At 44.0% G+C, this 23,848-nt stretch overlaps 1 protein-coding gene across 2 annotated transcripts; it reads left to right on the forward strand.

The window, feature by feature from the left end:
* Window positions 1–4,806: 4,806 nt before the first annotated feature.
* On the forward strand, window positions 4,807–19,130 carry LOC311110277 (uncharacterized protein). Of its 2 annotated transcripts, XM_084188815.1 has the most exons (7): window positions 4,807–5,292; window positions 5,731–5,861; window positions 10,975–11,157; window positions 15,300–15,443; window positions 15,762–15,873; window positions 16,102–16,229; window positions 17,746–19,130. In XM_084188815.1, the coding sequence occupies exons 1-7, from the start codon at window positions 5,010–5,012 to the stop codon at window positions 18,682–18,684; spliced, it is 1,920 nt and encodes a 639-aa protein (XP_084044941.1). In that variant the 5' UTR covers window positions 4,807–5,009; the 3' UTR covers window positions 18,685–19,130. The 2 variants fall into 2 exon arrangements, with proteins under 2 accessions (XP_084044941.1, XP_084044942.1); XM_084188816.1 differs by lacking the exon at window positions 17,746–19,130 and having other exon boundaries at window positions 16,102–17,484.
* Window positions 19,131–23,848: the final 4,718 nt, after the last annotated feature.

The following is a 23,848-nucleotide window of genomic DNA, read 5'->3' on the forward strand; positions in this document are numbered from 1 at the left end:
CACACAACACAACCAGTGGACAGGTGTACTGAACAACCTCCAGTCGTAAATTCAATCAGGGCTCCCGAGTGGCGCAGCGGTCTAAGGCGCTTGAGGCGTTCGATTCCAGGCTGTATCACAACCGGCCGTGATTGGGAGTCCCGTAGGGCGGCGCACAATTGGCCCAGCGTCGTCACGGTTTGGCCGGTGTAGGCCGTCATTGTAAATAAGAATTTCTTAACTGACTTGCCTAGTTAAATACACTGCTCAAAAAAATAAAGGGAACACTTAAACAACACAATGTAACTCCAAGTCAATCACACTTCTGTGAAATCAAACTGCCCACTTAGGAAGCAACACTGATTGACAATAAATTCCACATGCTGTTGTGCAAATGGAATAGACAACAGGTGGAAATTATAGGCAATTAGCAAGACACCCCCAATAAAGGACTGGTTTTGCAGGTGGTGACCACAGACCACTTCTCAGTTCCTATGCTTCCTGGCTGATGTTTTGGTCACTTTTGAATGCTGGCGGTGCTTTCACTCTAGTGGTAGCATGAGAAGGAGTCTACAACCCACAAAAGTGGCTCAGGTAGTGCAGCTCATCCAGGATGGCACATCAATGCGAGCTGTGGCAAGAAGGTTTGCTGTGTCTGTCAGCGTAGTGTCCAGAGCATGGAGGCGCTACCAGGAGACAGGCCAGTACATCAGGAGACGTGGAGGAGGCCGTAGGAGGGCAACAACCCAGCAGCAGGACCGCTACCTCCGCCTTTGTGCAAGCCCTGCAAAATGACCTCCAACAGGCCACAAATGTGCATGTGTCTACTCAAACGGTCAGAAACAGACTCCATGGGGGTGGTATGAGGGCCCGACGTCCACAGGTGCGGGTTGTGCTTACAGCCCAACACCGTGCAGGACGTTTGGCACTTGCCAGAGAACACCAAGATTGGCAAATTCGCCACTGGCGCCCTGTGCTCTTCACAGATGAAAGCAGGTTCACACTGAGCACATGTGACAGACGTGACAGAGTCTGGAGACGCCGTGGAGAACGTTCTGCTGCCTGCAACATCCTCCAGCATGACCGGTTTGGCGGTGGGTCAGTCATGGTGTGGGGTGGCATTTCTTTGGGGGGCCGCACAGCCCTCCATGTGCTCGCCAGAGGTAGCCTGACTGCCATTAGGTACCGAGATGAGATCCTCAGACCCCTTGTGAGACCATATGCTGGTGCGGTTGGCCCTGGGTTCCTCCTAATGCAAGACAATATATACTAACATCCCCCATCAGGGTGGCCTAGAGGCCCTCAAGTTCTCCCTCAATGAACGTCCCCCTAATGCTCTTCCCAGCACCAATTGTATTGTGGACCTGGCTGAACTGGGGAGTACTATGGCTCCTAATTATGCTAACCTAAACTAAGCAAAAAAAAGAAATGTCCCTTTTTCAGGACCCTGTCTTTCAAAGATAATTCGTAAAAATCCAAATAACTTCACAGATCTTCATTGTAAAGGGTTTAAACACTGTTTCCCATGCTTGTTCAATTAACCATAAACAATTAATGAACATGCACCTGTGGAACGGTCGTTAAGACACTAACAGCTTACAGACATTACGCAATTAAGGTCACAGATATGAAAACTTAGGACACTAAAGAGGCCTTTCTAATGACTCTGAAAAACACCAAAAGAAAGATGCCCAAGGTCCCTGCTTATCTGCGTGAACGTGCCTTAGGCATGCTGCAAGGAGGCATGAGGACTGCAGATGTGGCCAGGGCAATAAATTGCAATGTCCGTACTGTGAGACGCCTAAGACAGCACTACAGGGAGACAGGACGGATAGCTGATCGTCCTTGACGTGGCAGATCACGTGCAACAACACCTGCACAGGATCGGTACATCCGAACATCACACCTGCGGGACAGGTACAGGATGGCAACAACAACTGCCCGAGTTACACCAGGAACGCACAATTTCTCCATCAGTGCTCAGACTGTCCGCAATAGACTGAGAGAGGCTGGACTGAGGGCTTGTAGGCCTGTTGTAAGGCAGGTCCTCACCAGATGTCACTGTCAACAACGTCGCATATGGGCACAAACCCACTGTCGTTGGACCAGACAGGACTGGCAAAAAGTGCTCTTCACTGACGAGTCACAGTTTTGTCTAACCAGGGGTGATGATTGGATTCGCGTTTATCGTCGAAGGAATGAGCGTTACACCGAGGCCTGTACTCTGCAGCGGGATCGATTTGGAGGTGGAGGGTCCGTCATGGTTTGGGGCGGTGTGTCACAGCATCATCGGACTGAGCTTGTTGTCATTGCAGGCAATCTCAACGCTGTGCGTTACAGGGAAGACATCCTCCTCCCTCATGTGGTACCCTTCCTGCAAGCTCATCCTGACATGACCCTCCAGCATGACAATGCCACCAGCCATACTGCTCGTTCTGTGCGTGATTTCCTGCAAGACAGGAATGTCAGTGTTCTGCCATGGCCAGCGAAGAGCCCGGATCTCAATCCCATTGAGCACGTCTGGGACCTGTTGGATCGGAGGGTGAGGGCTAGGGCCATTCCCCCCAGAAATGTCAGGGAACTTGCAGGTGCTTTGGTGGAAGAGTGGGGTAACATCTCACAGCAAGAACTGGCAAATCTGGTGCAGTCTATGAGGAGGAGATGCACTGCAGTACTTAATGCACCAGATAATTTTGACCCCCCCTTTGTTCAGGGACACATTATTCAATTTCTGTTAGTCACATGTCTGTGGAACTTGTTCAGTTTATGTCTCAGTTGTTGAATCTTGTAATGTTCATACAAATATTTACACATGTTAAGTTTGCTGAAAATAAACACAGTTGACAGTGAGAGGACGTCTCTTTTTTTTGCTGAGTTTATATATATAGGAATGTTTGAAAAACAGGTGGTGCTGAATCCAGACCGTAACCCTTTTCTCTCCAATATTCTAATTCTGAGATATTTGGATGACATTTTCATGATCTATACAGTGACCCAGGAAGAACTTTTGGAATTCCATGCTTATCTAAACTCTATGAATGAACACCTTCATTTCACCATTAACTATCACCTATCACAAATCAGTTTTCTTGATGTAATGGTTATTAAGGACAAAATCTCCCTCTCTACAGATCTCTATAGGAAACCTACGGACAGGAATACCCTTCTTAGAGGTAACAGCATTCATCCACGTCCACTTATTAAAAGTCTCCCTATAAGTCAATTCAGTCGCATCAGAAGAATATGCAGCTCTGATGCTTATCAGAAACAGACCACGGACCTCACACAGAGGTTTAAGGAAAGGGGGTACAAAGACAATTGTGTAAAACATGCCAATGATCATTTTGAAGGACTAACACAGCTGGAAAGCCTTCAACCAAAAGTTAAAGAAAAAGCAGAAGTTGTCCCCTCATGCTTCACCCAATACTCACCATTGGGGAAGGCATTTAAGGACATTATCAGGAAGCACTGGTACATTATTGATACTGACCCACAATTGAAACCCATTTTGAAAAATCCCCCACATATGGTCTTTCAAAGACCCCCAAACGTGAGAGAGATTCGGACAGGTGAGACAAAAAATCTGGTTGCTGTTCATTTTGTACAAGCTGGACATCCTATTAGTTCTCTGAGATACATTGGAATAGAAATGGTCAAGATGTTACGCAGGGGAGGGGACATTGAGAGGAAACTTCTTCACAGGGAATCTTTCTGGATCCACAGGCTCAACACACTTTCTCCTCTTGGCCTTAACGAGGAGTTTGACTTGAAACCATTTTTATAGTTTCAATATGTCCAAATTGTGTTTGTTTTTTTGTCCTAATTGAACATTACATGAATATTGTATGTATATTACTGCAAATATTGATAACATTCCTTGTATATGATCATATATTTTGATACATTGAATGTTAATATTGTGAACCTATGTTATAGATTTTTTACCTCCTGTTTCAGGAAGAGATGTCACTTAGTACTGCCCTTATATATATATAGGACCTTCCACCCCCACCTGGGATATGGATGGCTTATGAAGACCTAAGGGTCGAAACGTTGTTATAAATAAATATCACCTGGGAGCATGAGCAGCACAGTGCAGCGTTTTCCTTTCTGCTTTTCATATGTTCTTCAGCGTTTGTAGCCAACTCCTACTCATTTCAAAAACGTTTAATTCGGTAATTTTATTCCATTGTGCATTGCAGTAGTGAACCGTCACGCTACTTGCCACACATTGAGCCTATTTGTCGCTTTGATTGGCCAAAATGAACAACAAGCTACACATGTGAAGGCTACCTGTTGGCTACTGGTCTTTTTACGGGGCGCACATAACTACAAAGAAAAGTGTGCTGTTTTACTACATTAATCATTTGAAATGGTTGTAAGATGGATGTTTTAATGTTTTATTTTATTTTTGCAAAAATTGTACTCACACAAGTATTCGAATACTATGGACATTCGAATAACCGTGCACATCCCTAATAATCGTATTTGTGGCCAAAGCATAAATTGGATAAAACACTTCAAAAACCCCATCTTAAACTTTTATCTCAAACAAAGGTAAAAAAAAAATGCTTGCTATTTCCTTAAAGAGGATGAGCTGGCCAATCAGCAGTCTACTCGTGTGAATATTTTTAACGACCGGTATATGCCCACACCATTCTGTTGTTGGGGTACGCCCACACCATTCCAACACACAAAAGCTGCTTTTTAACATAATAAATTACAATTTTAAGCAGTACCGTATTTCAAAGAACATGACGCATATTTTTTATTTATTTAACCACACCCTTTGAGCTATGACGCCAACCAATAAGATCCTTTCTCTTCAGTGTAAACGGAAGTGAACTGTGACCAAGAACAATTTCCATGTTTGCGGTTTTATTTAGACGTTTATTAACACCCTGGAACTCAGAATATAACTGCACAGCATCACATACCTACACCAGGTAGTGTTTAATTCGCGTTGGAGACAGGACTTGGTTGATAGATGTTATCTAGGTAACGCTAGCTAGTAACGTTAGCTGCTAACAATGGCTAACTGTATGGTTTTTCACACTCAAATTGCCTCCATCATGGAGATGCTAGCGAATTCAGCCGTGGCAGAGATTTGTAAACTCGTAGACGACGACTATGCTGTGTTTCGTTTGGAAATAACTCAAAGCCAGAAAGAAAACAGGGCATTGCGGAGGAAACTACAACTAGTGGAACTGAAGGTGGCACGGGAGCGCGCAGAGAGGACAATGCGAGAGCGCGTCCTCGCCAGTCGTCCTAGTAGTGTCAAGATCCTCGACCGATACAGAGGAATGGCAAGAGGTACATTTTGATTTTGCAGAAGGCGGAGGCTGCGGGGGCTGTCGCCCCGTTACCCTCACCACGTGTTCAGATGCGTTACCCAGAATTGGGTCTTGTTCCGTTTTTGGTGACTTTCCCTGATTACTTGTCTATCTTGCACACATTTTTTTAATTTTACCTTCATTTTACCAGGCAGGTCAATTAAGAACGAATTCTTCTTGCACAAAGACACAATATAATATTCTAACGAGATTCTTGATTTACTGAATTTCCTATTGTCATACTCAAAAGAATGTGATGCATGGAACATAGTAAATCAATCAATAAATAAATAGTGTATCAAAAAGTTATGAGAAGTATTTCCTTACATCCTTGCCAATTGAAGACAGTGTACAATATAGCGTTGAGCATTGACAGTACCTAACTTAACCACCCCTTTTTCCCCAATCACTCTCTTAGGTGAAGGACATCTCACTGGAGGCCACAGGAGCTTTGTGAAGCCAGCAGGACACAATGTGTGGAGAGATGACCAACCCATAGCTATAGATGAGGGGAGTGGAACCTCAACCCAGCATGTTATCGTGATAGAGGTTAGTGTAATAGTGTGACATAAAAAGTTACAGATCATCAAATGTTGCCCATTTATTTCAGAAAGGCTCCCCTCAGCCAAGCTTTGGGGTCTGGGGGAAGAAATTCTTAGAATTTTAAAAACAATTTTCCTGCAATTCTACACTGTTTATTAACAGGGGGAATCCATATTTATGAACAGAACACAACTATTTTTCTTAGGTTTTGCCACAATAAATTATATTGAAAAAGTGTTTTAATTACTAGATTACTAATCTTCTCCCTTCCCTGAAAATCCCACCCGTAATAATTAATTGACAGATCAGAAACCCTACCAACCCTGTGACTCACAAATATCCTGCTCCTCCCCTGACAATCCCACCCATAGTGACCGATTGACAGGCCAAACTGTCAAGGATAAAGCATGATAATGAAATCGAAAATGGGAGGGAAAATATTGTTTTACTCAATAAGGATTTTAATTTTGTACTTGGTAGGTTAATTAAAAACGTTGTTAAATTGCACATTAAGTTTATCTTCTTTTTTGTCACAATGCGATCACAATAATGTAGTACAATTACAAATGTGAACTTTGATTGATCTTTTATGGCAGTGTTATCTGGTAGGGCATTGAACAAGAACTGTCAACTTGAAAATGCAAACTAGAGCTCTCCATCACGTGATCGGGTCTTTGTCACAGACTACAAATGAAGACAGACACATCCGGGACGCAACTGCGCGCGTTCTTATCCAATTCCGAGGTGCATGTTGAAGATCTTGGAAGAACTGTCCACATTTACTTTTAGTTAGCCAACAAGATGAGTAGGCCTAACAAACAGCAAAAGCACTAGCCTATGTCAATCTACTATCACCCATAGTACAAAAGTTGACCTATTCTGTGCAAGAAATAAATATTCCAAACAGTCTAGGACAGTTATGGGATGCGATAGATCCAAAATTAATACAACCACTAGCATCAAAAAACATTTTTTTACACAATGTGGCTGACCCAACAGATCAGAACGTTTAGCTTTAAGTGTTGATAATCTATTAGGCTATTTCTTCACATGATAAGCGCAGCAATGCGCATATGGCAGTAGGCTATAAGCACGAATGATCCATTAGCGGGAAAACACCTTTATCAAAAGTGACCGCAAATGCAATTATCCATGTAATGCTTATATTGTAAAGTTGCATTTTTATGGTGAAAATTATCTTTCCCAAACTTGAAACTCACGCGCTGCTTATGTATGCCAGTTAGGCTCTACACCTCTTGTAAAGCAAATTAGTGTGCTTAATTTTAAGACGCTATTTGTCCATTTTAGTTGTGATACAAACCTTATCAAAACATATAGGCCTATGGGCTCGGCTACATGAGGTGTGCGACCTATGATTAGAAAAAGTCGCAAGTGCATCACAAGTGATATGCTAATATTGTCACCCATCAGACTATTTTTGATTTAATCTTGTCTTTACATATACTAAATAATAAACAGTGCATTCGGGAAAGTATTCAGAACCCTTGAATCTTTCCACATTTGACGTTACACCCTTATTCTAAAATGGATTAAATAAATAAAACATCCTCAGCAATCTACACACAATACCCATAGTGAACAAAGCGAAAACAGGTTTTTATAAATTTTTGCAAATGTATTAAAAAAAAAAAATACATACAGTGGGGAAAAAAGTATTTAGTCAGCCACCAATTGTGCAAGTTCTCCCACTTAAAAAGATGAGAGGCCTGTAATTTTCATCATAGGTACATGTCAACTATGACAGACAAATTGAGAATTTTTTTCTCCAGAAAATCACATTGTAGGATTTTTCATGAATTTATTTGCAAATTATGGTGGAAAATAAGTATTTGGTCACCTACAAACAAGCAAGATTTCTGGCTCTCACAGACCTGTAACTTCTTCTTTAAGAGGCTCCTCTGTCCTCCACTCGTTACCTGTATTAATGGCACCTGTTTGAACTTGTTATCAGTATAAAAGACACCTGTCCACAACCTCAAACAGTCACACTCCAAACTCCACTATGGCCAAGACCAAAGAGCTGTCAAAGGACACCAGAAACAAAATTGTAGACCTGCACCAGGCTGGGAAGACAGAATCTGCAATAGGTAAGCAGCTTGGTTTGAAGAAATCAACTGTGGGAGCAATTATTAGGAAATGGAAGACATACAAGACCACTGATAATCTCCCTCGATCTGGGGCTCCACGCAAGATCTCACCCTGTGGGGTCAAAATGATCACAAGAACGGTGAGCAAAAATCCCAGAACCACACGGGGGGACCTAGTGAATGACCTGCAGAGAGCTGGGACCAAAGTAACAAAGCCTACCATCAGTAACACACTACGCCGCCAGGGACTCAAGTCCTGCACTGCCAGACGTGTCCCCCTGCTTAAGCCAGTACATGTCCAGGCCCGTCTGAAGTTTGCTAGAGTGCATTTGGATGATCCAGAAGAGGATTGGGAGAATGTCATATGGTCAGATGAAACCAAAATAGAACTTTTTGGTAAAAACTCAACTCGTCGTGTTTGGAGGACAAAGAATGCTGAGTTGCATCCAAAGAACACCATACCTACTGTGAAGCATGGGGGTGGAAACATCATGCTTTGGGGCTGTTTTTCTGAAAAGGGACCAGGACGACTGATCCGTGTAAAGGAAATAATGAATGGCGTCATGTATCGTGAGATTTTGAGTGAAAACCTCCTTCCATCAGCAAGGGCATTGAAGATGAAACGTGGCTGGGTCTTTCAGCATGACAATGATCCCAAACACACCGCCCGGGCAACGAAGGAGTGGCTTCGTAAGAAGCATTTCAAGGTCCTGGAGTGGCCTAGCCAGTCTCCAGATCTAAACCCCATAGAACATTTTTGGAGGGAGTTGAAAGTCCGTGTTGCCCAGCGACAGCCCCAAAACATCACTGCTCTAGAGGAGATCTGCATGGAGGAATGGGCCAAAATACCAGCAACAGTGTGTGAAAACCTTGTGAAGACTTACAGAAAACGTTTGACCTGTGTCATTGCCAACAAAGGGTATATAACAAAGTATTGAGAAACTTTTGTTATTGACCAAATACTTATTTTCCACCATAATTTGCAAATAAATTCATTAAAAATCCTACAATGTGATTTTCTGGATTTTTTTTTCTCATTTTGTCTGTCATAGTTGACGTGTACCTATGATGAAAATTACAGGCCTCTCTCATCTTTTTAAGTGGGAGAACTTGCACAATTGGTGGCTGACTAAATACTTTTTTTCCCCACTGTAAGTATTCAGACCCTTTGCTATGAGACTCGAAATTCAGCTCAGGTGCATCCTGTTTCCATCGATCATCCTTGAGATGTTTCTACAACTTGATTGGAGTACACCTGTGGTAAATTCAATTGATTGGACATGATTTGGAATGGCACACACCTGTCTATGTAAGGTCCCACAGTTGACAGTGCATGTCAGAGCAAAAACCAAGCCATGAGGTTGAAGGAATTGTCCGTAGAGCTCCGAGACAGGATTGTGTCGAGGCACAGATCTGGGGAAGGGTACCAAAAAATGTCTGCAGCATTGAAGGTCCCCAAGAACACAGTGGCCTCCATCATTCTTAAATGGAAGAAGTTTGGAACCACCAAGACTCTTCCTAGAGCTGGCCACCCGGCCAAACTGAGCAATCGGGGGAGAAGGGCCTTGGTCAGGGAGGTGACCAAGAACCCGATGGTCACTCTGACAGAGCTCTAGAGTTCCTCTGTGGAGATGGGAGAGCCTTCCAGAAGGACAACCAACTCTGCAGCACTCCACCAATCAGGCCTTTATGATAGAGTGGCCAGACGGAAGTCACTCCTCAGTGAAAGGCACATGACAGCCCACTTGGAGTTTGCCAAAAGGCACCTAACCAGATTCTCTGGTCTGATGAAACCAAGATTGAACTCTTTGGCCTGAATGCCAAGCATCATATCTGATTGAAACCTGGCACCATCCCTATGGTGAAGCATGGGGGTGGCAGGATCATGCTGTGGGGATGTTTTTCAATGGCAGGGACTGGGAGACTAGTCAGGATTGAGGCAAAGATGAACGGAGCAAAGTACAGAGAGATCCTTAATGAAAACCTGCTCCAGAGCGCTCAGGACCTCAGACTGGTGTGAAGTTTCACCCACCTTCCAACAGGACAACGACCCTAAGCACACAGCCAAGACAATGCAGGAGTGGTTTCAGGACAAGTCTCTGAATGTCTTTGAGTGGCCCAGCCAGAGCCCAGACTTGAACCCGATCTAACATCTCTGGAGAGACCTGAAAATAGCTGTGCTGCAACGCTCCCCATCCAACCTGACAGTGCTTGAGAGGATCTGCAGAGAAGAATGGGAGAAACTCCCCATATACAGGTGTGCCAAGCTTGTAGCGTCATACCCAAGAAGACTCGAGGCAGTAATCGATGCCAAAGGTGCTTCAACAAAGTGGAAAAAGTCAATGGGTCTGAATACTTTCCGAAGGCACTGTATGTGTGAAAATTGTTTTGATTTAGAATGGACCATTATCATGCACCTGTCTTGAAACCGTGGCACCTGAAAAAATACATGTCATCTATGCACTTAAATAGCGAATGGAGGACGCTTTTCCATTGGTTAATTTTCATGCCAGCCAAGTAGGCAATACTCCTGTTGTAAAGATAAGCAATGTGCTTAATATTAGGAAAGTTTAGAAATAAATATAGTAGGCCTAGCCTATAGAAAGCTGATGGGATCCTCCTCTTTTTAATAGAGGCCATCACTTTGTTTTCTCGCGCAATTGCATAGCCTATAGAAATTTTGCATAGCCTATAGAAATGTTGTTCAACATGAGCTCATGGGCTCTCATTAAGTGTTTGAATAGATTTTCATTGATGTCAGAGTGATTAGAGGGACAACAGAGTGCTGAGTACCAGGCAGTTAGCAAGTTTGGTAGGCTACTAATGACCATCAGCAGCATCAGAGCTTGGAGAAACCTAATTACCGTGACTAAACAGTCCTGTGGAATTTGACTGCCTTCATGACTCGTGACCGCCGGTATGGCGGTAATACGGTCACCAAAACAGCCCTACTTGTGAGACTTCCCTACGACTTTGTTATCCAATTCAATAACCTCCTCTCTTTTTGTCAGTCAGCAGATGCAGAGGCTGCAGGTCCTGGGGTCAAGCAGGAGAGGTCTGAAGGAGAGGAGGACCCACGGCACAGCAGAGACATCCAGACTGGCGCAGCAGCTGGAGTGGCGCCCCCTGTAGCCATGGAGGACATCGCAACTGCCGCCGCGCCCCAGGCCAAGACTCGACACAGCATCACGGAGGTCAGTGGAAAGCAGAACGCCGTCAAGTCAGAGACAGACACAGAGACTTTAACTGTAACACACAGGCTCTTACATACAGGATCTGACCACAGATCAGACCCAGAGGGACTGGGGCTGGGGAGACTGGGCTGTCCTCCTGCTCCTGGCACAGAGTACTTACCGGTATTTCACCAGAGCCAGAAGACTGTTAATTCCTGTGGAAATACTGATGGTGATGCGTTAGAAAAAACCGGTGATGATCTGTCTTGTTTTTACACTACAGAGATGGACCCTGGCAACATATCCTTGGGTTTAGAGACACAGACTGATCTGTCTAGAGGGGACTGGAACCAGTACAGTAGTAGTGTATACACTGAAGGGTGCCTAGATAAGAAAGGGGAGGTTATAGCGGTAGATGAGGTGACTGTGAAAGTGGAGGGCGACACTCCTCCCACATGGAATGCAGATAGTCACCTAGGAGAAGGACACTCACAGGGCAGAGATTTGTTAGATTACAGGGGAAGCTTAGAGACAAATCCAAATGCTGTGACCCACTCACCTTTACACACGTTCTGGGATCGCGACCCAGAACCAGTGTTGACGTCGATGGCATCTTCTGATTCACATGGCCGCATACTTTTCGATCAGGTATTGAACTCAAACGACAGTGTTAGAGCCCAGGCTCAGGGAGGGGGAGCCACATCAGGCACTAGTAAAGACAAACGGTTCCTCTGCATGTTCTGTAACAAAGGCTTCAGCTGCCCCAAGAAGGTGGAGGTCCACCAAAGGGTCCACACAGGGGTGAAACCCTTCAGCTGTACCCAGTGTCATATGTGCTTCGCCCAGGCTGGCAACCTGAAAAGGCACCAGAGGGTCCACACAGGGGAGAAACCCTACAGCTGCCCACAGTGTGAGAAGAGCTTCTCCCGCCAGCACCAGCTAAAGATGCACCTGAAGGTCCACACAGGAGAGCGGCTGTTTGCCTGTACGCACTGCGGGAAGAGGTTCTCAGAGAGGAGCTACCTCAGGATACACCAGCAGAAAAACCATTCCATTCCATAAAATAGAAAGTAACTATTCCACTCAATAGCTTCTGAGGTTTAGATCAAACCCTCCATTAAAGAGAAAGAATTGTTTGTCATTGTTGTCAGCAGAAAAGATCCACAGATGCATTTGGAATAACGAGAGTAACATATTTCAGTGTAGAATATTCCTGGGTAGAATATTGCATCCAGACATTGTGTGATATAAGGCATATATACTGAACAAAAATATAAACGCAACATGTAAAGTGTTGGTGCCATGTTTCATGAGCTGAAATAAAAGATCCCAGAAATGTTACATACGCACAAAATCTTATTTCTCTCAAATGTTGTGCACACATTTGTTTGCATCCCTGTTAGTGAGCATTTCTCCTTTGCTAAAATAATCCATTCACTTGTCAGGTGTGTCATATCAAGAAGCTGATTAAATGGAATGATCATTACACATGTGCACCTTGTGCTGGGGACAATAAAAGGCCACTCTAAAATGTGCAGTTTTGTCACAACACAATGCCACAGATGTCTCAAGTTTTGAGGGAGCGTGCAATTGGCATGCTGACTGCAGGAATGTCCACCAGAGCTGTTGCCAGATAATTGAATGTTAATTTTTCTACCATAAGCTGCCTCCAACGTCGTTTTAGAGAATTTGGCAGTACATCCAACTGGCCTCACAATCGCAGACCACATGTAACCACGCCAGCCCAGGACCTCCACATCCGGCTAATTCACAGGCGGGATCGTCTGAGACCAGCCATCCGGACAGCTGATTCAACTGAGTATTTCTGTCTGTAATAAAGCCCTTTTGTGGGGAGAAACTCATTCTGACTGGCTGGGCCTGGCTCCCCAGTGGGCTGTGACCCTGCCCATTCATGTGAAATCTATAGATTAGGGCGTAATGAATTTATTTCAATTGACTGATTTCCTTATATGAACTGTAACTCAGTAAAATCGTTAATTGTTGCAGGGTGCATTTATATTTTTGTTCAGTTTATAGGCAAAAGTCTGTTACATATTATGTTTGTACTGTGTAGGTTATATGATGTTCACAAATGCCTATTTCATTACTTCCATTCAACTACTTCATTTTTTCCCCAAGACACTTTCAATAAGGAAATTATGCAGTTTATCAAGTTCATGCACATTTTTGGTTGAGACGTGTATGTTTTATTTTCATATGGATGTTTAATAAACACAATTGGACTTTTCTAAGATTGAGACTCTCTGTAGTATACATAACATCTGATCTCACCCAACAGCGCTTTAGAACCATTATAGACTTACTAAATATACCCCCACACTAACAAACACCTACTGTACACATCAAAATAGTTTAGTCAGGTTTGTCTGATGATGACTTTTGACTTATCATAGCTGACTCATATTTACCCACAACATCATATTTATGTCCACCATGATGGTTTTAACAACAATGAAGTCATTCTGTAACTACAGTTGTGGTCAAAGGTTCTGAGAATGACACAAATAATAATATCACAAAGTCTGCTGCCTCAGTTTAGATGATGGCAATTTGCATATACTCCAGAATGTCATGAAGAGTGATCAGATGAATTGCAATGAATTGCAAAGTCCCTCTTTACCATTAAAATGAACTTAATCCCCAAAAAACATTTCCACTGCATTTCAGCCCTGCCACAAAAGGACCAGCTGCCATCATGTCAGTAATTCTCTCGTTAACACAGGTGAGTGTTGACGAGGACAAGGCTGTAGATCACTCTGTCATGCTGATTGAGTTAGAATAACAGACTGGAAGCTTTAAAAGGAGGGTGGTGCTTGAAATCATTGTTCTTCCTCTGTTAACCATGGTTACCTGCAAGGAAACACGTGCCGTCATCATTGCTTTGCACAAAGAGGGCTTCACAGGCAAGGATATTGCTGCTAGTAAGATTGCACCTAAATCAACCATTTATCGGATCATCAAGAACTTCAAGGAGAGAGGTTCAATTGTTGTGAAGAAGGCGTCAGGGTGCCCAAGAAAGTCCAGCAAGCGCCAGGACCGTCTCCTAAAGTTGATTCAGCTGCGGGATCGGGACACCACCAGTGCAGAGCTTGCTCAGGAATGGCAGCAGGCAGGTGTGAGGGCATCTGCACGCACAGTGAGGCGAAGACTTTTGGAGGATGGCCTGGTGTCAAGAAGGGCAGCAAAGAAGCCACCTCTCTCCAGGAAAAACATCAGGGACAGACTGATATTCTGCAAAAGGTACAGGGTTTGGCTGCTTTGGACTGGGGTAAAGTCATTTTCTCTGATGAATCCCCTTTCCGATTGTTTGGGGAATCCGGAAAAAAGCTTGTCCGGAGAAGACAAGGTGAGCGCTACCATCAGTCCTGTGTCATGCCAACAGTAAAGCATCCTGAGACCATTCATGTGTGGGGTTGCTTCTCAGCCAAGGGAGTGGGCTCACTCACATTTTTGCCTAAGAACACAGCCATGTATAAAGAATGGTACCAACACATCCTCCGAGAGCAACTTCTCCCAACCATCCAAGAACAGTTTGGTGACGACCAATGCCTTTTCCAGCATGATGGAGCACCTTGCCATAAGGTAAAAGTGATAACTAAGTGGCTCGGGGAACAAAACATCAACATTTTGGGTCCATGGCCAGGAAACTCCCCAGACCTTAATCCCATTGAGAACTTGTGGTCGATCCTCAAGAGGCGGGTGGACAAACAAAAACCCACAAATTCTGACAAACTCCAAGCATTGATTATGCAAGAATGGGCAGCCATCAGTCAGGATGTGGCCCAGAAGTTAATTGACAGCATGCCAGGGCGGATTGCAGAGGTCTTGAAAAAGAAGGGTCAACACTGCAAATATTGACTCTTTGCATAAACTTAATGTAATTGTCAATAAAAGCCTTTGACACTTATGGAATGCTTGTAATTATACTTCAGTATACCATAGTAACATCTGACAAAAATATCTCATAACACTGAAGCAGCGAACTTTGTGAAGACCAATACTTGTGTCATTCTCAAAATGTTTGACCACGACTGTACAGCATAGGACTCAAACATGGTGGGGATGGGTAAACACTCCATGTTGAAACTGTGTTTATTATCTGTGTGTACGTCTGTATAATCTGTATCACCTGTCTGTTCCAGGAGGAGGAGGAGGGTCCAGAGGTGCTGCTGATGAAGGAGGAAGGGTGTGAGGGGGCCATGGTCATGGAGGACAACCATACTACACCTCCTGAACCCACAGAGGAACCAGCTGAGCAGCACAGGACCCCACAAAGTTTCACTGAGGTGAGCCCACTGCGAACTACTGTCTGAATGTTATTAGGTCAGGGCCCATATCCACAAAGCCTCTCAGAGTAGAAGTGCTGATTGAGGATCAGTTTTGCCTTTTAAATCATAATGAATAAGATTATATGGAAAGATATTCTATCAGCACTTTTGCATATTATCAAATCAACTAGCACGTTTGCATTGTATCAAATAAACTAACATGTTTTGTATAGTACTCATAGCAATCCTTCATTGCCCAATCAGAAGATGCTCCATAGCAGGGTGCTCATATCAGATTTATTGATCCAACATCTTCTCACTCTGTATCCCTTACAGTCAGTAGACATGGAGGATGGGAAGCCTGATCTGCTGCTGGTCAAAGAGGAGACAATAGAAGACGGACCAGAGAGCATTGACTTGCTGAGTGGACTAAAGATGGGGGAGCAAGGTAAGGGAGAAATACATATAGCCTACATACAGTAATAGATCTTCAATGGGAATAGGGATGCGCCTGGCTATAATTTTTTCTTCATTCATCAAATCAATACAACTTATGTTTAAAAACAGAAACACACATTATAATGTATGAACTTCACCAGGTAATTGACAAAAAAAACTCCATATAAAGAGTTCTCTGTCATGTTTGTAAAGTCTATCTTGTAACCTCTTCCTGCAGGTGATTGGCTGGAGGCTAACAGAGGAGACTGGGCGGCCATCTTGGATTCCCAGACCCAGACCGGTGCAGCCAAGGGCCCAGGAGACAATGTCACTGAGCAGGACAGGACCAGAGGCCACATAGTGGAGGTCAGTGGATGGGACAGCGTCCTCAACTCTGGGCTGGGGAACAACACTTTTAACCACTACCAGAAACAGACAGTTGAACACAAAACAACAACTGAACTTAGTCTCCATGACAACAGACTGGCTGAGACCAGGGCGAGGCGTAGATTTGATCTGCTGGGACGGGGTGGTGTCGGTATGCGGCGGAAGAGAACAGACTCGGCTAGCGATGCTCCGTCCTGCTCCTATAGTTGTGATTCAGAGAGACTGATGGCACCTCAGGTTAACCCCCTAACAGGTGCTGCCTTCAGCATGCCTTCTATAGGATCTATCAACTGGAACATGGACCCTGCGACAACACAAACACTCCCTGGCCTTCATCCTCCACCCACTCTCCTAATGTTAAACCAGACCTCAGACAATGCCAGTGCCTCAACACTTAATGGCTACACAAGCAAATTGACAAATGACAGTGGTAGTGACGCTATCAGCAGATCCGGTGGCAAAGATAAGCACTTCCCGTGTTCATTCTGTGGGAAAGCCTTCAATTTCCCCAAACAGTTAGAGATCCACCAGAGGATGCACACAGGGGAGAAACCGTTCGGTTGCCACCTGTGTGAGAAGAGGTTCTCCCACCAGCACCACCTGAAGAGACACAAGAGGGTCCACACAGGGGAGAAACCCTACAGCTGTCCCCAGTGTGAGAAGAGGTTCTCACGCCAGGACCAGCTGAAGATGCACCTGAAGGTCCACACAGGAGAGAGCCCGTTTGCCTGTACTCACTGCGGGAAGAGGTTCTCAGAGTGGAGCTACCTCAGGATACACCAGCAGAAAATGCATATGTATAGTGATATATAATGTACTAGTTAATTTGTTCTTAGTTAATTCTGTTGGTTTTGGATATAGAGGGAACTGGATGAGTTGAACTGAGGAAAGAATGAGTATGATGAGGCAGAGTAGATGATATGGTGATGGTGTCTGTAAAAATGCTTCACTGATGAAAAGTGACAACCTTGTCCTGTTGTTTGATGCTGGTGTTTTATCATGAGGAAATGATAGTGCCTTAATTCATGTTTATTGACATAAAGTAGTTTGTAATGTTGAACCTTTTCCAAAGTATTTTATCAAAGTGATGGTACCAGATTTACAGAGAAGGTAAAGTGTTACCATAGTGAGAAAAGTTATTCTACATGTCATGTATCATTTTGTGCAATAAAAGTACCGTACTTCACGTTATGTGATTGTATGACCATTTTGTTGAAATTAAATACAAAATTGACTGTGCTGACTGACTTGGTTATTTTTGTATCATTGCACGGACTCTCAATCGAACCAAAACATATTTCATTATTGAATCAACACATATGGGCATTGTTTATAATACACTCCAATCGCACCATATTGTTAGGTAATTGAATCACAGTGTTGGAGATGTGCTTGACTGTGGTTAACATTTTATAATATCATGTCAAGTTTGTGTGTACAGCAAAGAATTTCTTATATAAACCTTTATGCTTTTCTGTTCAATTTGTGTTTACAGTCTGCAGTCCATGAGGACCTGCTGATATCCGGGGTTGCTGACTGGACCTCTGAAGCGGCTGGTCACAAACCCTGGCCCCGGATCAGAACCCTGGATCAAGAGTCGTCGCTCTTCCTTCCCGAGTCGGAACAAGGACCGAACCACGAGGGACGGAGACTCCACCACAACCACCACACAGAACACAACCAGTGGACAGGTGGACTGAACAACCTCAGTCCTGGTGGTCATCAGAGAGACAGAGGCTCCAGTCAAGGATCCAGTCTGCAGCCCAGACCCTTCTCTTCACAGTCTCAGTGCAGAGATGAAGCAGGGCCTGGGGCTGATAGCGATAGACCCTCCTGTTCCTATGATACAAACACCACAGTATCCATGATGAACAGAGCAGGTCACCCTGGGCTTCAGCCTTCACAGAGAGTGGTGGGCGACCCCCCTGGTGGTAGTCTATCAGCAGGTCTGTCTTCTCCTTCAGGGTCTTGTTTAATGCCTGGTGAATGGGTTCATAGAAAGCCTGGACCTATGTCTAGCCTTCCTCAGTTACCTCATGGTTGCCCCACCAATACAGACAGGTTCAAGATGGGCGTTCGCCACGAGAAGTACCTAGCCTATAACACAGCACACAATCCCAACAACACCCAAACAATGGCTAGAGGTCAAGGAGGGAGCTCAAAGACTAACCACCTGAGGGTGGTGGCTCCTGCTTCTACCTCCTCTGGTGTCATTGGGTCACAATGTGGGAGGCCGAGCATTAGGTCGGAAGCCGACAAGCCGTATGCCTGCCCCACCTGTGGAAAGCGCTTCGCTGAGGCAAACTATGTGAAGAGGCACCAAACCGTTCACACCAATGAGAGGCCCTTCAAGTGCAAGCTGTGTTACAAGAGCTTCTCCTTCCTGACTAACCTTATCAGACATAGGAGTGTCCACAATGGGAAGAAATCGTAGCAGTGTGGCTTGAGATATACACAGGTGATATCTGGGATCCATTCTTTAGCTCATTACAAAGACCCTCAGTTGAGCATCTGGGTATGCTCACATTCTCAGATGATACAGACTTGTTGTTTCGTGTGCTGGCATAGCCAAAACACTGTCATTTTATTGAAGTGTAACTATATTTCCCTTCTGAGTTTGGTTTTTGCCTATGTTCTATACCCTCTATTTTTATAACATATTTATAACACCCCCTAACATTATTGGGCATAATCAGGTGGTACCTGTTCCTTTATGTGCTAAAACAATGTGATCAAATCTGTTAATAAATTAGGAACCAAGTTGTCCTTTTGATACACTATATGACCAAAAGTATGTGGACGCCTGCTCGTTCGAATGTCTCATTCCAAAATCATGGGCATTAATATGGAGTTGGTCCGCCTTTTGCTGCTATAACAGCCTCCACTCTTCTGGGAAGGTTTTCCACTAGATGTTGGAACATTGCTGCGGGGACTTACTTCCATTCAGCCACGACCATTCGTGAGGTCAGGCACTGATGTTGGGCGATTAGGCCTGGCTCGCAGTCGGCGTTCCAGTTCATCCCAAAGGTGTTTGATGGGGTTGAGGTCAGGGATCTGTGCAGTCCAGTCAAGTTCTTCCACACCAATCTCGACAAACCATTTATGTATGGACCTCGCTTTGTGCACAGGGGCATTGTCATGCTGAAACAGGAAAGGGCCTTCCCCAAACTGTTGCCACAAAGTTGGAAGCACAGAATCGTCTCGAATGTCATTGTACGCTTTAGCGTTAAGTTTTCCCTTCACTGGAACTAAGGGGCCTAGCCCGAACGATGAAAAACAGCCCCAGACCATTATTCCTCCTCCACCAAACTTTACAGTTGGCACTATGCAATCGGGCAGGTAGCGTTCTCCTGGCATCCGCCAAACCCAGATTAGTCGGTTGGACTGCCAGATGGTGAAGCGTGATTCATCACTCCAGAGAACGCGTTTCCAATGGCGGCGAGCTTTACACCACCCCAGCCAACTCTTGGTATTGCGCATGGTGATCTTAGGCTTCTGTGTGGCTGCTTAGTCATGGAAACCCATTTCATGAAGCTCCCGACGAACAGTTATTGTACTGACGTGGCTGCCAGAGGCAGTTTGGAACTCGGTAGTGAGTGTTGCAACTGAGGACAGACGTTTTTTACGCGCTTCAGCACTCGGCGGTCCCGTTCTGTGAGCTTGTGTGGCCTACCACTTCGCAGCTGAGCCGTTGTTGCTCCTAGACGTTTCCATTTCACAATAACTGCACTTAGAGTTGACCGGGGCAACTCTAGCAGGGCAGAAATTTGACAAACTGACTCGTTGGAAAGGTGGCATCCTATGACGGTGCCATGTTGAAAGTCACTGAGCTCTTCAGTAAGGCCATTCTACTGCCAATATTTGTCTATGGAGATTGCATGGCTGTGTGCTCTATTTTATACACCTGTCAGCAACTGGTGTGGCTGAAATAGCCGATAATTTGAAGGGGTGTCCACATACTTTTGTATATATAGTGTATGTTGACTTTTTACTTACTTGTTTGTTATATAGTATTATAAACTGGGTTGTTCGAGCCCTGAATGCTGATTGGCTGACAGCCGTGGTATATCAGACCGTATACCATGGGTATGACAAAACATTAATTTTTACTGCTCTAATTACGTTGGTAACCAGTTTATAATAGCAATAAGGAACCTTGGAGGTTTGTGGTAAATGGCCAATATACCACGGCTAAGGGCTGTATCCAGGCATTCCGCATTGTGTCGCGCTTAAGAACAGCCCTTATGTTGCGTTCGTAACCAAGTGGGAATTTACTACATACGACTGGGAAAGATCCACTTGAACGGCCCTCCAGCTGGTAACTACTGGTAATTACAAGTCTATCGTCCTGAGTTCCCGATTCTCCCACATGCTGACCTCTGACCTCACCTACTAAGGAAATTACCTCGATAATAGCATTTTGGGCTTGTAAATGCAACAACAAAACATGATTTATAAAAAGCAATCTATTAATATGGGTTTTCAACACTATAATTTGTTTACAAGCAGGATAGCTGTACTTTTAGTTTATAGTTTACGCAGCTTGTTGGCCATTAGCCAATCTGCCTTTCTCAATGAGTTAAAAGCACGTGAATGCATTCAACTAGTATTTACGACTTAACAACTGGTAAATTCCCACCTCCCACTTAGTTACGAGCGCCGCATTAGCCGTGGTATATTGACCATATACCACACCCCTCAGTCCTTATTGCTTAATTAAAATTGGCCTTAGTTTCCTTGGCTTCCTTCAATCTAAGCCAAACGTGTCAGCCATTTTTTAAAGGTAATTTACTGTCATTTTTCCACCACTGGAAATGACCACCAGCACAGAGTAGGGTCTTTAGAATCTACACTGAGTGTACAAAACATTAAGAACACCTTCCTAATGTTGAGTTGCAAGCCCCCCCCCCGGCGCCCTGTGCTCTTCACAGATGAAAGCAGGTTCACACTGAGCACATGTGACAGAGTCTGGAGACGCCGTGGAGAACGTTCTGCTGCCTGCAACATCCTCCAGCATGACCGGTTTGGCGGTGGGTCAGTCATGGTGTGGGGTGGCATTTCTTTGGGGGGCCGCACAGCCCTCCATGTGCTCGCCAGAGGTAGCCTGACTGCCATTAGGTACAGAGATGAGATCCTCAGACCCCTTGTGAGACCATATGCTGGTGCGGTTGGCCCTGGGTTCCTCCTAATGCAAGACAATGCTAGACCTCATGTGGCTGGAGTGTGTCAGCAGTTCCTGCAAGAGGAAGGCATTGATGCTATGGACCGCCCGTTCCCCAGACCTGAATCCAATTGAGCACATCTGGGACATCATGTCTCGCTCCATCCACCAACGCCACGTTGCACCACAGACTGTCCAGGAGTTGGCGGATGCTTTAGTCCAGGTCTGGGAGGAGATCCCTCAGGAGACCATCCGCCACCTCATCAGGAGCATGCCCAGGCATTGTAGGGAGGTCATACAGGCACGTGGAAGCCACACACACTACTGAGCCTCATTTTGACTTAAGGACATTACATCAAAGTTGGATCAGCCTGTAGTGTGGTTTTCCACTTTAATTTTGAGTGTGACTCCAAATCCAGACCTCCATGGGTTGATAAATTTGATTTCCATTGATAATTTTTGTGTGATTTTGTTGTCAGCACATTCAACTATGTAAAGAAAAAAGTATTTAATAAGATTATTTCATTCATTCAGATCTAGGATGTGTTATTTTAGTGTTCCCTTTATTTTTTTGAGCAGTGTATATTTCATATACAGTGTATTGCATTGAGGGCATTTATTTAACTTTGGAATATGTTTTAAACCCCATATTTAATGCACTTAAATATAAACAAATATGAATAATTGTTAATGTTTAGACAGACATTTTCATATATCATGAATAAATTAGGGGTAATTAATTATACTTCTACTATTACATGGGGGACTTTTATTTTACTTTTTTCCCCGAATTTCCGTGACCCGGAAGTACTTTTTTAATTTTACAGACGAGACACTGCTGAGCGTCACGGCAGCAACTGCAGCTTTGCATAGTGCACACAAAACATTGAACTACATGGGGGAAAATCTAAACTAAAGATAATTACTACTTTAAATAAGATAAAGAATCTTATAATTGAAAAATGGTTGGAGCTTCAGTAAATGAATGTAAAGAACATAATAGCCTGCTGGTAAAAAATTTACAATGACAATTTAGAAAAATAAAATTTTATTTTTATGGTATGACTCTAGTTAATTTACTGGTGCTATTGTTCAAGGACGCAATTTTGAAATGTTTAAGAAAAGTCTTAATGTATTTTTGTTGTATTGCACACGCAAATTGCACTGTACAGGAAAAACGATTTCCATAAAACCAGGGTCCAGTCTACTCACTAGAGTCCCTATTATACAAAAAAGGTGAGTTTGAACAAAAAGCAAGTTCATAGCAAGTGTTGTTGATCTTTTACTGTGGTCAAACAACTTTAAATGGCACTGTACAGGCATAAAGATCGATTGTGTGTCCATAAAACCGGGGTCCAGTCTACTCACTGACTTAGCTATTTTACGAGGCAATAATATGTCACACAATCACAAAATCCTGAACACACACCTGACACCTAAGGCTGGCCTAGGGCTGATTTAAATGTATAAAGTCTGCAGCCTGCTCATCATCATTAGGATAATGTAGGTCATTTACAGATATGCCAGTCAATTAACACTTCATCTACTGGTCACATTGTTTCCATTGTTTCATTGAAGCAGTTAGCTTCTTACCCAATCACCTGCTTATACTAGTTGGAATTCTGCACCAACAGTTGAAGTCGGAAGTTTACATACACTTAGGTTGGAGTCATTAAAACTCGTTTTTCAACCACTCCACAAATGTGTTGTTAACAAACTATAGTTCTGGCAAGTCGGTTAGGACTTCTACTTTGTGCATGACACAAGTAATTTTTCCAACAATTGTTTACAGACAGATTATTTCACATATAATTCCCTGTATCACAATTCCAGTGGGTCAGAAGTTTACATACACTAAATTGACTGTGCCTTTAAACAGCTTGGAAAATTCCAGAAAATGATGTCATGGCTTTAGAAGTTTCTGATACCAACCTGGCGCCACGAAGATGGCGGCCTTGCGACTAGCTCTTAGGAAACGTTGCAGTATTTTGTTTTTTTATGTATTATTTTTTATATTATTAGCTCAGAAAGTGTTTTGTATCATTACATACAGCCGGGGAAAACTATTGGATATCAGAGCGGCGGTAACTCACCAGCATTACGACTAGGAATAAGACTTTCCCGAAGCAAATCCTTTGTTTAATCTCCCCAGGGCGACTGAACTGATTCCAGCGGCTGACCCAAAACATCGCCAGTGGAGGAGAGGCACTCGGAGCGGCCTGCTGGTTCGACTTAGGAGGCGCGCACACCACCCACCGCTTCCAAGTATACTACTCGCTAATGTTCAGTCTTTGGTTAACAAGATCGACGAACTCCGGGCAAGGATTTCTTTCCAGAGAGACGTCAAGGGCTGTGACATACTTTGTTTCACGGAAACATGGCTCTCTTGGGATATTCTGTCAAAATCGGTCCAGCCAGAGGGGTTCTCAGTTCATCG

This window comes from Coregonus lavaretus (assembly GCF_964263955.1).
Source record: "Coregonus lavaretus genome assembly, contig: SUPER_35_unloc_3, whole genome shotgun sequence".
Classification (NCBI taxonomy): domain Eukaryota; kingdom Metazoa; phylum Chordata; class Actinopteri; order Salmoniformes; family Salmonidae; genus Coregonus; species Coregonus lavaretus.